Source organism: Pseudonaja textilis, chromosome 17 (assembly GCF_049901715.1).
Source record: "Pseudonaja textilis isolate UNSWEBS1 chromosome 17, rPseTex1.2, whole genome shotgun sequence".
Classification (NCBI taxonomy): domain Eukaryota; kingdom Metazoa; phylum Chordata; class Lepidosauria; order Squamata; family Elapidae; genus Pseudonaja; species Pseudonaja textilis.
Window position 1 is genome coordinate 9,440,534 of NC_142006.1, and position 16,539 is coordinate 9,457,072.

The 16,539-nt window shown below is 45.0% G+C and overlaps 2 protein-coding genes across 2 annotated transcripts in view; both read left to right on the forward strand.

The window, feature by feature from the left end:
- Window positions 1–1,409, forward strand: part of LOC113443953 (stomatin-like) — a 108,556-nt gene extending 107,147 nt beyond the window's left edge. The window contains exon 8 of the mRNA XM_087914359.1: window positions 1,389–1,409. The gene's annotated coding sequence lies outside the window, so the exon portion shown is untranslated. The remainder of the gene's footprint in view (window positions 1–1,388) is intronic.
- Window positions 1–16,539, forward strand: part of C5 (complement C5) — a 31,689-nt gene that overhangs the window by 12,720 nt on the left and 2,430 nt on the right. Inside the window, exons 19-39 of the mRNA XM_026712459.2 lie at window positions 667–743; window positions 1,562–1,701; window positions 2,735–2,965; window positions 3,525–3,585; window positions 4,379–4,468; window positions 4,909–5,121; window positions 6,063–6,138; window positions 6,218–6,377; window positions 7,389–7,484; window positions 8,299–8,470; window positions 8,905–9,110; window positions 10,234–10,386; window positions 10,923–10,988; window positions 11,226–11,304; window positions 11,880–11,934; window positions 12,206–12,308; window positions 13,067–13,144; window positions 14,205–14,310; window positions 14,700–14,786; window positions 15,260–15,349; window positions 16,271–16,354. Coding sequence (XP_026568244.2) covers window positions 667–743; window positions 1,562–1,701; window positions 2,735–2,965; window positions 3,525–3,585; window positions 4,379–4,468; window positions 4,909–5,121; window positions 6,063–6,138; window positions 6,218–6,377; window positions 7,389–7,484; window positions 8,299–8,470; window positions 8,905–9,110; window positions 10,234–10,386; window positions 10,923–10,988; window positions 11,226–11,304; window positions 11,880–11,934; window positions 12,206–12,308; window positions 13,067–13,144; window positions 14,205–14,310; window positions 14,700–14,786; window positions 15,260–15,349; window positions 16,271–16,354 — 2,423 coding nt within the window. The remainder of the gene's footprint in view (window positions 1–666; window positions 744–1,561; window positions 1,702–2,734; window positions 2,966–3,524; window positions 3,586–4,378; window positions 4,469–4,908; window positions 5,122–6,062; window positions 6,139–6,217; window positions 6,378–7,388; window positions 7,485–8,298; window positions 8,471–8,904; window positions 9,111–10,233; window positions 10,387–10,922; window positions 10,989–11,225; window positions 11,305–11,879; window positions 11,935–12,205; window positions 12,309–13,066; window positions 13,145–14,204; window positions 14,311–14,699; window positions 14,787–15,259; window positions 15,350–16,270; window positions 16,355–16,539) is intronic.

Consider the following 16,539-nt stretch of genomic DNA (forward strand, 5'->3'; position numbering starts at 1 on the left):
CATACAAAAGCTGTAGGATATGACCAGGCTGAGCCCAAGGGAGGGGTCAATTCCCCTTTACCGTTAGTAGATTCTAGTAGATTCTAGTCGAGAGCTCAAGCTTGCAATAAATCTTTATACTTGGCTGGAAGACTTGTCCTTCTGGGTTCAGTTCCAAGTGCGGGGAAAGACCCTGGAATTGAGGAGGTTGCTTGGAAGGAAGGTTTATTGATGAACAGGACCACGTGGCTTGGAGATCCTGGGTGAAAAGGGAAGAGATGCATTGGTGCCCAGACAACTCACAGCTTGAGGGGAAAAATTGAATTTTTGTATTTTTGAAGCTGAAAAATAAAAAACTTATTATAAAAAAAAATACATGGATGGTCCCTAGACTAGCAGAATCACAGAGTTGGAAGGAACTTGGAGATCTTCTAGTCCAACCGCCTGCTTAAGCAGCAGACCCCACTCCATTCCAGACGATTGGATGCCCGGCCTCTCCTTGAAAACCTCCACTGAGGGAGCTCGCCCACAGCCTCTGGAGCCAACCTGATTCGGAAGGATCTTGACAGACTCGAACACTGGTCCCTGTCCCCAGGGTGCAGTCCAAGGGTTGGACTAGAAGACCCTTCTATGATTCTGTCCATGCTAAAACTAGTAAATCACCTCTTGTTTTTATATCAAATGCAGGTCCAAGAATCTGCCAGTCACCCTGCCTGATTCTCTAACTACCTGGGAAATACAAGGTGTTAGCATTTCGGATAAAGGTATGTAAAATAATTTATTTATATAGCTTTTTTTTTTAAAGAGAGCAAGGGTTCCACTATGCAGTGGCTCTTCAGAGCCAGAGTAGATTTTGCCACCCCCAAATTCTTGGGGAAGCCAGATTCACTTCACAACCATGTGACTAAGTGAACCCCCTGCAACGATTCACTTAGCAATGGTGGCAAGAAAGATCCTAAAATGAGGCAAGGCTCCCTGTCTCACTTAGGGACAGAGAGAGAGAGAGAGGAGGAGCCTGGGCCGTCCGTCGGCCCTCAGGTAGAGAGAGTCAACAACCCCCAGGTCTGGAGGTGGCCGATGAGGAAGAAGAAGAGGAAGAGCAGCTGGGTCCAGTGCCTGACGTGCAGATGCGCAGAAGGCAGAGGAGAGGAGAGCAGTGGAAATCTGTGGGCCGGTCCTTGGGAAGGAAGAGCCACCGCTGCTAGGGAGGCTCTGGGGATCAAAGGCAGGGGGTGGAGACGCATAGATGTGGCAGACAACTATTCATCTTCCAGCCGGATGGACTGGTCAGCCTGCGGCGAGAGAGAAACTTTTTGCCGGGGCTGCCGGGCTCCTAATAAAGGAATCTTTGAGTTCACTTCAGAGGGTTGGTCAAAACAGGTCATAAATTGAGGACTCCCTGTATGTACCTTTTGGGGTGGGGAAATCCGTCATAATTCCGAACAGTCATTAAGCGAGTGGTCGTAAGTTGAGAACTACCTGTATTTAGATCGAGATTTCCTTCCTGCTAGCACTGGAATAGGCTTGTGACCAACAAAAGATTATTCATGTCTCCTCTTTTGTCTTTGTCTGGTACACACAGGTATCTGTGTTGCTGAGCCTCTAGAAGTGGAAGTGGTTAAAGATATTTTCGTGAATGTCCACATTCCTTACTCTGTTGTCCGAGGAGAGCAGATAGAATTAAAAGCAACCATCTACAATTACAGACCATCCACGTCTAAGGCAAGCAAGCGGTTTAAAACAAGAGTGTTGCTTCACAGTCGCTCCTTGTTTGCAGGGGCAACTTTTAACTCTCACACTAGACTCTGGTTATAAAATGCTCAAACTGGGCAGGGAACATTATTTACACAACTGTTTTGGCCTGCCTCTTTCTCGGGGAAGCGGTGGGGGAAGGGAGATCAGAAGGAGACTTCAGCTGTTTTTGTAAAATTTAGGTGTACTTGGCACATTGTAGCTTACAAAAACGCAAGCAAAGCACTGATAGAGAGGCGAACAACACATTCTTCAGTTGGTGCAACATCTGTCCTCGCAGCGATTCTTGCCAGCCGCTCTGATTAAGACCGGCTTTCGGTGTTTGATCTCTTCGTTAAAAAACAAAACAGGACATTATCCAGCTATGGGGACTTGTCTTGCCAGTCCAAAAGCTTTTTAGCTACCAGAGAACAGCTTATTGTACTCCCCTGCGATGCAAACTAGCTCTTATTGCTAAGTTAAGGGCAATCATTTATCCTGGAGCATTGCAAAGAATGTCTGGACAATTAAAAAGATGCTTATTATTTTGGGGGGCTGGTTAGAGAGTCTGAAGACTCGTCTATAACTAATATTTGGATGTAAGTTGCAGTGTTTTTTAATGTCCTATTCTATTTGGATGAAAAAGCTGAAGAAGCCTATTCCCTTTGATACTTTAAATCTGAATTAATACTGAAACAATACTTGTCTTTTTTCTGATCTTCAACGACCTAAACTACCAGTTAAACCAGTACTCCAAACTTAAGCAACTTTAAGACTTGTAGGCCAACTCCCAGAATTCACCAGCCAGTACATGCTGACTAGGGGATTCTGGGATTTGAAACCCACAAGTGTTAAAGTTGCTAAGTTTGGAGACTCTTGTTTTAATTTTAAAGTAATCTAATTAAAAGAAAAGTGAGCAGCCTGGTGCTCTATCTTGGGGCCCGATTTAGCATTGTTCCTACTGGTGTGTTGTCCTCTGCTCCTGGCTGGACAGATCTCTAATTCTTCACGGTGACTGTTTCAGTTTTGCCTAAAGATCAGCGTGCAAAAGGGGATCTGCCTCTTTGGTGCAGCTAAGACCCTCAAGGACGGTTCACAGGCCAACACCTGCTCTCACCTGAAAGATATCCAGAGCTCTTCTATTATGGTGGAGACATTTAAAGTTCTTCCTCTCGAGCTGGGCCTCCTCAGCGTCAACCTCACGCTTCATAGCAACTGGGGCAAGGACATCCTCCTCAAGACACTAAGAGTTGTGGTAAGGCTGAGCCCTTGGTCTTGGGTAGCGGGTGGAGGGGAGGATTTTCAGCGCATTTCCTTTAATTCTTTTTTCTTTATTGGCCAAGCGTGATTGGACACTCAAGGAATTTGTCTCCAGTGCATAAGCTCTCAGCAACGAAGTAGTATAATTATAAGATACCAATAGAAGAAGCTAGTAGAAAAGATGAGAAGGTTAATAGTAATAGAGTGCAGAAAAGTGCGACAAAGATGAGGACTGGAGCCCCAAAAATATGAAGAACGGTTGCAGGAATTGGGTAGGTTTAGTCTAACAAAAAGAAGAACTGGGGTGAAATGATAGCAGTCTTCCAATATTTGAGAGGTTGCCACAAAGAAGGTGTGTGTGGGGGGGTCAACCTATTCTCCTCCAAGGCACCTGAAGGCAGGACAAGAAGCAATGGATGGACACTAATCAAGGGGAGAAAATGATGGCCCAGATTGTTGGGGTCAATTTGCTGACTCTGTAAACCACTTAGAGAGTAAAGCGCTGTGAAGCGATATATAAGCGCTATTGCTATTGATCAGTTCTTTGGTTTTAGCCCGAAGGTATTCGAAGGGAGAGTTATGATGGTGCCACGCTGGATCCCCAAGGTGTTTATGGTACGTCAGTTCAGCGTATTGCGGGAAAAAAAAGATAGACATTACTCTCTCATTATTTTCTTTCCTTCATTGGTATCAGGACCCACAAGTCAGGAGGAAAGAGCAGGTCTCAGTCAATAACGTTAGGAGCTGCAGTAGGTCTAGAGAATATGATAGAACTGCATTTGGTCAGAAATAACATTGTTAGAAATTCTGCCTGCCTGCCTGCCTGCCTACCTAGCTATTTACCTATCTATCACCACACAAAGCAAACAAAGAGTACAATCACCATGTGCTTTACTGCTCAACTGTTTTACTGTCATAGGAAACAGGAAAGTCTACTTAGAACAAAAGAGCCAAACTGTTAAATACTGCCCTCTACTGAATACTACTGTAGCTGTTGCATAGAAATACAATGTACACAACAATGTGTCAGAGGGGAAGAAAAAGGCATTTTCTGCCCCAAGCATTTCATTCTTTATAATTTAATATGGGAGATGCATTGGAGGGCATGAGACATAACCATTGCACCCTCTATATTAAATTTTAAAGGGAATTTATATTTAAGGGAAAATATGCATTGACATTATTTGCCAGGACTCCACATGGATAGAAATGAATCAAGCCAGAATTGCTGCATTTTTATTAAGGGGCAAAAGAGATTGGAGAACATTGCCATTTCACGAAAGGGTCAAAGGAAGCTCTAGGATTACAGTCTTCAGACATTTTTAGTAGGTTAGTTATGCGACCCAGTTTGAAACACATGATGTACTAACATGAAATTTCTGGCTTTGATGTGGTTTGTCAATGGCAGGCACAGTCGTGAGGCAGAAAGAATTTTCTTACATGGTACCACGCTACATCGTCCCCAAGACGCAACTCGTAAGGACGCTCAGTATCAAAGGTAAAATGGAAGGAAAGAAGGAATGTGTGCTGGTTTTCATTTGCTTGTGGGGTTTTTCCCCCCACTTCTCAATTTTGAATTGGATTGCTGAATTTTTCAGCAGGAGTGTCACTTCCGCCGCCCCCCATGAGGGAGGGAGGGAGGATTGGGAGGGAGGAAGGAAGGAAGGAAAAGGGGAGAGCCCAGTGCAACTGGAGGGAAAGTCTTGTGCTACTTATTCAGCCAAGCTGTTTCCCCACAAGACTCCTTCACTAACTCAACGTTTCCATCTCCAATTGGGGTGGGTAGCCTGAGCCACTGAAATTATCAATCCATCAATAACACCGAATCTGTAAAAAAAACAACAACCCACCTCTCTCTCTTGTGGGTTCCCTTCCCTCGCCTTTTCCTCTCTTCTCCTTTCCACGTCCCCTTCCTTGCTTGGTTTTCCGCCTTCCCAGGCAACCTGTTGGGTGATGTGATCCAGGCTGCCGTGAAGCCCGAAGCCCTGAAGTTACTTGCTAACCTCCCACAAGGCAGCGCCGAAAGAGAATTGATGAACATCATCCCGGTGTTTTACGTATATGATTACCTGGAAAGGACAGACTCTTGGGATATCTTTGGCTCGGACAGAACCAGTGCCGAAATTACCCTGTTAAGGAAGATGAAGAGAGGTAAAGTGGCGTCTTCGGAGCTGAGAACCTGCCAGTGCGGTAGATAGAAATGCCCGTGGGATGCTCACAAACCTTCTATTGAAGGATGAAACTTTGCATTAAGGCTTCTTCGGTTTTGATCGATAGACAACAGAATTCCACACTGGTGTCCTCTCTCGACGTAACACAGCTATTTTAGTAAATATAGATGGGAAAGTTTATAACTGCTTGTAGATTTGTTATGCATGGGGGGTGGGGAACACATCAGATACTGTGATTGTGTAATGTATTGTGAAAAGACCTTTGGTGGCGCAGTGGTCAGAGTGCAGTACTGCAGGCTCCTTCTGCTGACTGCCGGCTGCCTGCAATTCGGCAGTTCGAATCCCACCAGGCTCCAGGTTGACTCAACCTTCCGAGGTGGGTCAAAGGAGGATCCAGATGGTTGGGGGCAACAGGGTGACTCTGTAAACTGCTTAGAGAGGGCTGTAAAAGCACTATAAAGCGGTATATAAGTGCTATTTCTATTGCTATATTTGAGTCGTTTTTTCCCAGCATTCAACCAGAGTGGACATTTTATGCTTTGTTATTTGTTGTTGCACACACGGTTTTTTTTAAATTATTTTTTCCAAGTGTTGTTTGATTGTTTTATTGGCAGTTGTTTTTATTCTTCTTTCTATTTTGTATTTTAACTATGGAGATAAATTAAAACACACACACACACACACAAACATATACACACACACACACACACATGTATGTATGTATATGTGTGTATATGTATATAAAAAGGTCTTATAGTTGTCTGAAGTTGCCATATCTGGCTCCCCACAAACTTCTGCATCCTTATACTGTCTCTGTGAGCTATAAAGGGGAGCTACCAAACTCTTTTTGCCTTTTAAGAGGTGAAGAAACCTTTGAGAGAAATGTTTTTATTTCGCTTTGTTTTGTTTTTGATTTCTCAGGAATCATCAGTGTTTTGTCTTTTCAAAAGCAAGATTTCTCATACAGCATGTGGAAGGATGGTGAAGCCAGCACCTGGTAAGTGAAAGGTGTGTGGGAACTAGATATCTCTCCAATCCTGAAGAAGGAACTCAGTTTTATCTTTTGGTATCGGCAGGGTTACAGCGTTCGTCCTAAAGGTTTTTGGACAAGTTCGGCGATATTTGCCTGATCAATTTGGTACGGCATGCACGTCTCTGACTTGGTTGATTGACATCTGTCAAATGGACGATGGGTCTTTCAGGGAAATCTCCGATTACAAGCCAGTAGCCCTTCAGGTATGGAAGTGGACTAAAGTGATCCAAAGTCAGACTCTTGGCAACTGACTCATATTTATGACGGTTGTCCTGAGGTCATGGGATCCATTTTTGAGAACTTCTGACAAGCAGAGTCATTGGGGTAACCAGATTCACTTAATAACCGTGTTAGTAGCTTAATGACTGTAGTGATTCACATAACAACTGGGGCAAGAATGGTCGTAAAATGGAGCAAAACTCATGTAACCACCGTCTTGCCTAGCAACAGAAATTTTGGGCTCAATTGTGATCATAAGTTGAGGACTACCTTTAAATAAATATCATGATGGCCCTACAGTCTGTTAGACCTCTTGGCTTGGAAGAAGATCCAGAATTGTGAGGTTGTTGAGCCCAGATTGCTTCTGACATCCCGTTTGCTCAAATCTCGCAATTCCATAGAGGGTTTCGCCTTCTTCCTGCATTTCCCACCTGTCTGATAGGATAACATGATTCCTTACGTTTTATGACTCTACTGTCTACAGTTTCCTTCGGGCCCTTTTGCACAAGAATTCGTGGATTGGCTGTCATTTGCCGTTCTTTCCCCTTGTGCTCTGCTAAAGCTGTGGCTTCGCATTACGGAACAACGTTTACTTTGGTTTATTTTATTTATTTCTAATTCATTATTATTGCAGTCATCCTAGGACTTAAGAAATGAAAACTAGCCATAAAAAAAAGGTGTCATCTGGAATGACAAGCCAGATGCTCAGAGATCCAGAATTGAAACTACGTCCCTTATCAACGGGGTTCGTGAAAAATTGGATGGAGAACGTTTTAGTAGTTTTGGGGTGGAAGGTAGCTGAGTGAAGCCATCAAGGACAGGTTGGTTACTTCAAAAGTATGGAGATCCTTCTCAGTAGAGTTTTGCCACGACTGTTCTTTGTAATGAAGATTAATACAGACTAATTTCTATAACTTGATGTATGACGGCAATTAAGAATCAAGAGAATGATATTTTTTAACCCCAACCCTTAACTGATTTGCTGCTTTTCAAAGGGTACGTTGCGTGACCAGGAGAGAGAAAACCGCATGTATCTCACAGCCTTCACCTTGATTGCCTTTTCAGAATATAAAAAGCCGTGTCCCTTCCAGGTAGGTGTGTCTGTTTTCCACTTATTAGTAACATCCCTGCTGTCATGTGGTTCCCCTGGTCAAGTCTCCCTTTTTGATGGAATTTTATTCTCGGACAACGCCAGAGGTTGTTAGGATGTAAGCGTGCTCAGCTCTGCTTGAGTTTGACTTTTGCATTGAGAAGCAGATGGTGACAGCGGTTAGACTGTTAAATTCAGATGAAAGATGGGAGTATAGGAGAAGGGGCAGCAGAAGCTGGATGCGGGGCGGAGTAAAAAGAGGAACCAGCCCCAAGCGAATTAAGTCCAGCCTCCCTTGAGTTCGGTTGCCCCTTATCCAACTCCAAGCAGGTTCGTCTAGCCCTCCTGTGAGAAGATTCCTCTGCATCATATTTAGCCATTTTTTTTTGGTCTTTTAATGACCCCATAATCCCTTGCGGGGTGGCGTCTGGGCAACTGAATCTAGCAGAGGGTTTGCTGGCCGGATGCCCTTCCTGTCTCCAATGCGGAGTTTTGTTCAGCAGATATATTCTCAGTGTGCTCAGAGAGAGAAAGATCTGCCTCTGCCCGGGACCAAACTCACAGCCTCGCACTAGTATCCTCTTTTAGCAATAAAGCGGTTGCATTGAACGCTCACCTCGGGACTTGCTCGCTTGGGGGGGCGGGGGGAGCACGAGGCTCCCTCTTTCACTGAAGCTACTGTTTTACACCCCCGAGGGCCTGAGTTTGGGGGAGCAGAACCACACAGGCCATTCCCCCCAAGGGCTTGGGGAGAAAGATAGCGGGACGTGACAAGCCACCGAACGAAGTAACCCCTTTGGCTTGTTCCCTGACAGAAATTTGCAGACGCTGAAAACAGAGCTATGGATTATTTGCTGCAGAACATCGCGCATTCCCAAAACACCTTTGTCTTAGCCATCGTGACTTATGCTCTCACTCAAGCCAAGGCCAACCACCCGGACCTTCACTCCGCCTACCGCCGCTTGAAGAGCGAAGCACAAGTGAAAGGTAAGCCCTCCTTCTACCAAACCAAGTCACCGGCTGACGACGGCTCGCCGTTGAGTGGGGCTGTGGCCTAGAGGCGGAGCTCTCGCCTCACAGTCAGGAGGCCGTGGTTTCAATCCTAGGTAGAGGCAGATATTTCTGTCTCCGGGCACGACGAGAATATATCTGCTGAATAGAACTCTGCACTGGTGACAGGAAAGGTATCCGGTCAGTAAACACTAAGAGCTCCATTCAGCGGCCCAGGCTCCACCCTGCAAGGGATTATGGGGTCACTAAAAGAAGAAGAAGAAGAAGACGGTTCATCTTTATAACCACCCACAGCGCTCCCTCCGTCTTTTGGATCAGGCTGGCCTCCCCAACTACCCGGATTCTCACGGGTCCTTTGCTGCCTTGCTCCTCCCTTGTGAGGCTGCATCTCGGCTGTCTCCCATTTACAGGAACGCCCCCAGCCTACCGGTTCTGGAAAGAGACCCCCATCCAATTCGATGCCAGCGTTCCCTCGGAGGGCAACGCCAGGATGGTAGAAACCACCGCCTACAGCTTCCTGTCCATTCTGCTGAGGGGAGACCACGATTATGCCAAACCAGTCATGAAATGGTTGACCGAAGAGCAGAGATTTGGGGGCGGATTTTATTCCACCCAGGTATCCGTGGCCCCTCACCCGCTTCCTCCAGGCCAGCTGTCAGGATCTAGAGCATCCGACAGCCTTAGAGAACCTCCTGGACCTGTAGGAGGAGGGAGGGGGGAGGGAGGGAGAGAGAGAGAGAGAGAGAGAGAGAGAGAGAGAGAGAGAAGAGGGGGGAGGGAGGGAGAAGTTTCCCAGAAAAAGGAAAATACCAGGAGCCACAACACCTGGGCAGGTGTGGCTGGGGTGGCTGGGTGGGGGGTGTCATGTGACTGGGAGGGAGGGAGTGACCTTGAGTTGGCCACGCCCACGCCCAGGTTTTGTGGCTCCCAGTGTTTCCTTTTCGTTGGGAAACGGGTCCCAAGGGCTCTTTGGCAGTTTAAGGTTGCCAGGCGATGCCTGCAGCATCCGGCTTATCTCCAGGCAGAGCGGCAACCCTCAATGGATGCTTAGGTAGTTCCATGACCTGAAGTTATTTGGTTGATTGGCGGGGAGCAGGTATTCCCCGCCAATCAACCACTGAATAATCTGTTCTAATTTGGAACCGACTTTTATGCCGTTTAGCGTGGAATTGCTCGTCCGATACTGTGTTCCTTTGTGAAAAATAAGTCTCGCTGACACTGGTTGCTAAATCAAAAAAATTAAATCAAAAGCACCAGTAAGACAGACACCCCTGATAATATGCTAGCACGGGGGTCTCTTAACCTCGGCAACTTTAGGACTGGCGGACTTCAGCTCCCCGCTGGCTTGGGAATTCTGGGAGTTGAAATCCGCCAGGCTTAAAGTTGCCAAGATGGGAGAGCCCTGTGCTGGAAGGGGGTGATGACTTTAAACCCAGAGGAGGTTTATTTATTTATTTTGATTTGATTTGATTTGTCCATCGCTAACAAGATGATAGGTGTAAGTATATACGTAGTTATGAATACGCGAAATGGGTACATATAAGAAAAATAAAAGAAACAAGGCTAGGCAGGGTGATGAAAAGTATTCTTTCTACATCCTTTGGGGTCTAATTTTCCGTTTTCCAATCCCTGAAAACCAGAGATGGATTTCATCCCCCAATTAATACGCCGTGTGGGGGCTTCCCTTCTAATGCCGCCCCTTTGGTTGGTGGGTGGGTTTCTCGCTCTCACATTCACAGGATACAACCCTGGCTTTGGAGTGCCTGACCGAATATTCCATCCTCGTTAAACGGCTTGCGCTGGACATGAACGTCAAAGCGTCTTACAAATTCCAGGGAGATTTTCGCACGTACCGGCTCACGAGGAGCAATTACATTGGCAGGCCGGTGGATGTGAGTTAACGGACGGGGAGGGGAGGGGAGGGAGGCTCAAGGGAGCAGCTATTTGACTCTAGTAATGGGTCCCTTGGGCAAGAAATAGTAGGGTGGGTCTCAAGCTAATCCCACCAGACAGGCAAGATTCGAATGCAGACAAGGTGAATCCTTGGATTGTGGCCAGCAAGAACAATCACAAAGTCCCAAAGGAGGGAGTTTCCTATTTAAAAAAGAATGAACAATGGGCTCATTACAGTTCATTTAGTGGCAGTCCAAAGTTACAACGGCCCCGGAATGTCTCCTTCTCATCCCTCTTTCTTTCCTTCTCCAAGTCAAGCTTTCGTCCTCTTTCTTCACGCCTTAGCTTTCCTTCACTGGAGGGGAATCCCATAGATCACGATAAACCAGGATTCTAGTGAAACCAGATCTGTGCTTCAAGTAGCCGAAAACATCCAGGTCTCGTTTATGATAGCTTAGCAAGAACTTTCCATATAGCAGCCATGGGGACAAATGTCAATTTATTATTATTATTGGCCATTTCTTTGCAAATTCAGGCTTCCTTGAAGGAGGATATTGAAGTACAGACCACAGGGAGCACCACTGGGACAGCAGCTGTGACTGTAAGTGAACAAAATACCTTTATTTACAAGTAGTCCTCAACTTATAACGGTTCATTTAGCGACCGTTCCAATTTATACATTGATATTTGGTGCACATGTAAAAATCAAGCTAGGACTTACTTTCAGGGTAGGTTGTATTTTCAGGGAAACAGGTTATTATAACAGTAACTAGAAGCTGGTTGGTGTGTTCAAAGCCTCCGAATTAATTTGGGTTATTTCCAATTTGGATATTTACAGCTGAGAAGCGTTTATTATGTGAGCAGCATTTCTGAGGACACTTGTGACTTTCAGTTGAAGGTTGATGTCACACTGGACGGTGAGGAACTCACTATTTTAAAAATATTAAACTGGAGAAAAGGTTACTCAGTGAAATAGAAGGAATGGCCCAGTTATTTTCTCTCTCTTGTTTCCATGATGGATTATGTCCAGGACAAGAGAAAAGATTTCAACTAAGCATTAAAACTATTTATTACTAAGACAAAGTGTTATACTTAGAGATTTCTGAACTACACCTAAATTAAAATAACTGTAATGCTTAACACGTAGAGAGCTCTAGTTTTAAATCTTCTGTCCATAAAACTCTTTAGGGCACATATGGAGAATGATCCTATTTAACTGAACCTCTACAGAGAATATGGGTATCTCAAATCTCTCCCACATAGCTTGGATGACTCTTCTATGCTAAAATCTCAGTATTGGCTGGCTGGGAAGTACTTGTCTGGAGAATTCCTTCCCGAAAGGCCCCCAGTTTTTCAATCTGGGTGGGGGCAAAACGCAGGTCTTTCCTCCGATTAGGTGGGATTAGTGTTTGATTTCTCTCACTTCGTACTCTGTGGGGTAAGGAACCCCGAAATTCTTCTTTTGAAAAACAACCTTCTTTTGCTTCTACAGAAAAGAAGTACTACCTCTCCTTCAATGAAGTCCGGCTGTTGTTCGCGTGTGCAAAGTAAGTCGGGATAATTTGAGAAAAAGCAGGGAGAAGATTCCTTACTTTGGATAGATTTTCTCATTTTTTAAAAAAAATCTGGGCTTTGAAGTAACACGGGGTAGATCCGGTTAGTGCGTGTCCCGCTCCTGGGACCAACGGCTTTGTTTTAGTGATGCAAACTCTGGGAAAAGTCCCAAGCCTCACAGAGGAGCCTGGTTGGTCCCTATGAAGCAAAACCCAAGAAAGTGGTTGTGTTGCTATTATTTCCATGTTTTCTAATCCCGCGTAGATACAAACCTCGGAGGAGGACAGGAGAGTTTTCCTCCCCCCATGCAGTGATGGACATCTCTCTTCCCAACGGCCTGGAAGCAAACGAGGAAGACTTGGCCCTGGTAAGTAAGGCCGACTTCCCCGATTTTATTTATTTATTTATCTTTAGAAAGCAATATAATGAAATCTGAATTCCCCGTACGAGGAATCCTCCACTTACAGCCACGGTTCAGCCCAGAATTCACGTTGCTAAGGAAGACATTACTTGAGTTTTGTCCCCTTTTATGACCTTTCTTGCCCTGCAGTTGTTAAGTGAGTCACACGGTCGTTAAGTGAATCTGGCTCCCCCGTTGTCTTTGCTTGTCAGAAGGTTGCAAGAGGGGATCCCCTCACCCTGGGAAACACTGCGACCCTCATAAATATGAACGAATCGTCAAGCATTCAAATGTCAATTATTTGACCAGGCGGATATTGCAAAGGTCACAGGGGTGAAAAACGTTCACAAGTCCCTTTTTCCAGTTCCTTGTCACTTTGAACGGTCACTAAACAAACTGCTGTTATTTGAGGACTGCCTGCATATTTTTGAACAGAGATACGTATTTCTAAACACTTCGGGTCTCAAACTACCTGTTTCAGTTGAAAACTGTCCTGTAGAAATTCAGAAAACAAACCCAGATCGGGACATCTGCAGCTGCGGTGATTCAAATACCAACTTAACAAAACAGAATGCTTTAAAAAAAGTATTATTATTATTATTATTATTATTATTATTATTATTATTATTATTATTATTATTATTTGCAACTGATGTAGCTACTCCTCCAGAATATATCCATGAGACTCACCTGGCAAATGTCCTTCTCCCTTTTCCCCCCCTCAGCTTTCAAATACTGTTGACCAGATGATTTCAAATTATGAGATAACGCCCGATGGACATGTCCTCATGCAAGTAGACTCGGTAAGTTTCCTGCGTCTTTCCCACATGGTTTTATTTCTCACAAGGCTTTTCAAATAATCAATGATTTTTTGATTCAAACTCAGCAGAGTCGGACAGTAGTGAGGAGGTTGGGGAGGAACCTGGGCCAGTCCTGGAGGCTGAGGAGGGCTCGGACGAGGGCTCTGCATCGGAGGCAGGGATGGGGCCAGGGCAGGCTGGCAGTCATCAGCTGCCTTTGGGCTCAGACAGCAGTGAGGCAGGGGAGCTTCTGGAGCCGGTTCCCTGCCTGCGTATGCACAGGGCTGCCAGAAGACAAGAACAGTTGAGAAAGCAGGGTCGACTCGGGAGTATGGCCACACCTCGGAGATGACTGGCCCCTCCCATAAAAGAGGAGCGAACACGACGGGAGCTTTTGCGGGAAGCAATTAGTTTGCCTGGTCGATTCAAGCTTTGAAAAGTTCTTTTTGACTCTGTGTCAAGTTTGGCCTTGTCCTGCGCTTGGCCATCCGTTCTCTAGCTGCATTCCAAGTGCGATAGCGGGCTGGGGGTGTTTATCAACATTCTCCCGAAAGACTGTTTGTGAAACCTTGCAAGCTGCGAATGAACCGTGGAAATGAAAGAGGTTTTGCCGGAAGTAAGATTGTGTTTTACGTTTTCTAAGGAAGCCTAGGCCAGAACGCCCTGCTTCCCGACCAGTGGAAACCATGTTCTATTAGCATTCCTAGTTACATTGGAATGGGGGTTGGGTGCCTGCTTCCAGACAAACGGAGCTACTGACTGGTGTCAATACTCTGGGTTACTCTCTTTCATCCAGCTGTTTCTGGAAAACCCCAACAAGTAGGATGTGAGTCTAATGCTTCCTTCTGCTCACTTGCCTCAGCCAGGGGCGGGTTTGCACACCCCACCCTTGGAACTGATCTAATTTTGGAAACCAACTGAAGCCACATTGGCTCACGACAAGAGCTGACATCGCCCTGCATCAAAGATTTGTGACGCTTCAAGGCAAAGGGGCCAGGTAGAGAAATCTCATTTGTGGTTTTCGTGTATCCCGAGTCCACCTGAACTTGCGTTATTCCGACAGATTCCAGGAAATGAGTTCCTCTGCGTTGGCTTCCGAACAACTGAAATCTACCGGGTAGGCATGTCAAGTCCAGGAACCTTCTCGGTGTATGACTATCACGACCCTGGTAAGGAATTCGTCTTGGTCAACTTTCCCACACGAGAGAATCTGGCCTTTGGGGGCTTAGCGCATCGGTTCAACACGCCGGCTTCTTAATTGTATTTAGGCTGCATTATTGATCGTTTAGTATTGATTATTCTGCTGAGTTAAATGTTGTTTCTTATTTGGCACTCAGCTTTCTCAAAACTCTACCTTGTTTCAAGAGAGTTTAGTCCTTCCCTTTCCTCTTTCCTTCCCTTCTCCCTTCCCTTTCCTAGGTTTCCTTTCCTTTCCCTTCCATCTTTCCTTTCCTTTTCTCCTCTTCCTTTCTTTAGCTCTTCCCTTCCCTAACTTCACTGCATGATCAATCTCTCTCTGTTTTAAAAAAAACGAAACTTTTTTTGTTTGCTTCTCCAGATAAAAAGTGCACTATCTTTTATAATGCTTACGGAGAAGAATCTCTTGTTAAATTATGTGAAGGCAGTGAATGCAAATGTATGGAAGGTAAGCAGTCAAAAGTAACTCGAATTAAATGACCTGGGGGGGGGAGGGGAAGTTGAGAATTGCTTCGATGTATTGTTTTTTTTAACAACAGAACTTCCTTTAGATCACAAGATTGATATGAGCAAGCAGTGTGTCAGAGCGTCATATAACATGATTCACTGGAAATGAATCTGTTTGTTTCCAACTGTTTCCTAGTCTGAGTGGATATGTTTTTTGGGTGTGTGTCCGTGTGAAGAATTGCAAAGAAATCTAAAGCACCATTTAAAAAAAAAAAACCATTTCTAAACAGTGCACCAAATAAAGAAAATTCTGCATCTGTTTGTCTGTACTAAAATTGAAGAAAAAATGTGGTTTTATGTTTGAGGGGGAGGCAAGTGTTCCGATCACGCGCATCCTTGTCCAAGAATCACACAGAATCTCTTCGGCTTCAACTTTCCTGCTGAAAAAATTTCTTCCCTTCCCTCAAAATATAGCGGAATGTGGACATATGCAACCCCAGCTGGACACGTCCATAACTTTGGATACCCGAAAAGAGGCAGCTTGCCAGGAGAACATCGCCTACGGTATGAATCTCGTGCCTAAGAGAAAAACAGTCCCAGGAACATAGCATCAGAAATGGGATGCACCAACGGCTCCGAGCGACACGGAGACTTTCTCTCTTGCTAAAAGGCACAGGGCGGGCGTGGAGGCTCCTTTGAAAAGCACGTTTTCCCATTTAAATGCACGATCCTATTTCTAGGAAGCAAAGTCTGAGAGGGAAGGCGGATCCTTTGAGAGGTTGCAGGAGGTGAGATCGGACCGTTTAACCAGCATGTCAGATGTACAGGGAGAGACGGATCCCCGAAGGCTGCCTGACTGTGGAATAACATTCTGATAGAATTTCTGGATTTTAAAGAAATTCCAACAGAATGATGTTCCCAAAAAAGAAATAACCCCTTATTATCTGCAAAGGAATGTGTAGCTAAAGAAGGACTCCGTGTCTGTCTGTCTGTCTCTTCTATCTTTCTATCTATCTATCTATCTATCTATCTATCTATCTATCTATCTATCTATCTATCTATCTATCATCGGCAATAGCACTACAGCTTCCCAGCAAGGAGGCAGCACATTCCAGGGAGGGGTCCAAAAGGAAGGAAGAGAAAAAGGTTCAGGGGAGCCACAACCCAGAGCCTCCCATGAAGGTTAATCTGGCAAGATTCTGTCCAATGGATGGAATCAAATAAGGAAATGGACTCCGTTGAATTTCATTCTCTCTTCTATGGGCTTAGACTTGACATTACGCCCTGCACTGTATGTGGAAATTTTGTTTCTTGCATTCAGATGTTATCCTAGCCTTCTCTGACCTCCACTGACCTAGAAAATATGAAGGAGAATCAGAATGGTGTAGTGCATGAATAAGAGACCGTGGAAGGTATACAGTTGAGGATGAAAGTGGCGATGGTATTTATTTAACAAACTCTTCTTCCTGCTTTCTACCTCTTCAGTTTACAAAGTGGTTATCAAATCATCCAAGGAAGAAGGAAGCTTTGTTAAATACCATGCAGTCCTTCTTGAACCCTACAAACTAGGTAAGAATGCCAAGCTGGTCTGATCTGGGAAGGCTCCATTTATTTGTTAAATGTTTATGCTGCCCATCGTCAGGTGACTGTGGGCAGCATAAACATTTCTTTGTTTAAAATTATTGTTGCTATTGCAGCAATAATGTTTTTGCTTCCTGCTACTGCGGCTTGCACAGATGATGATGTTCTCCAAT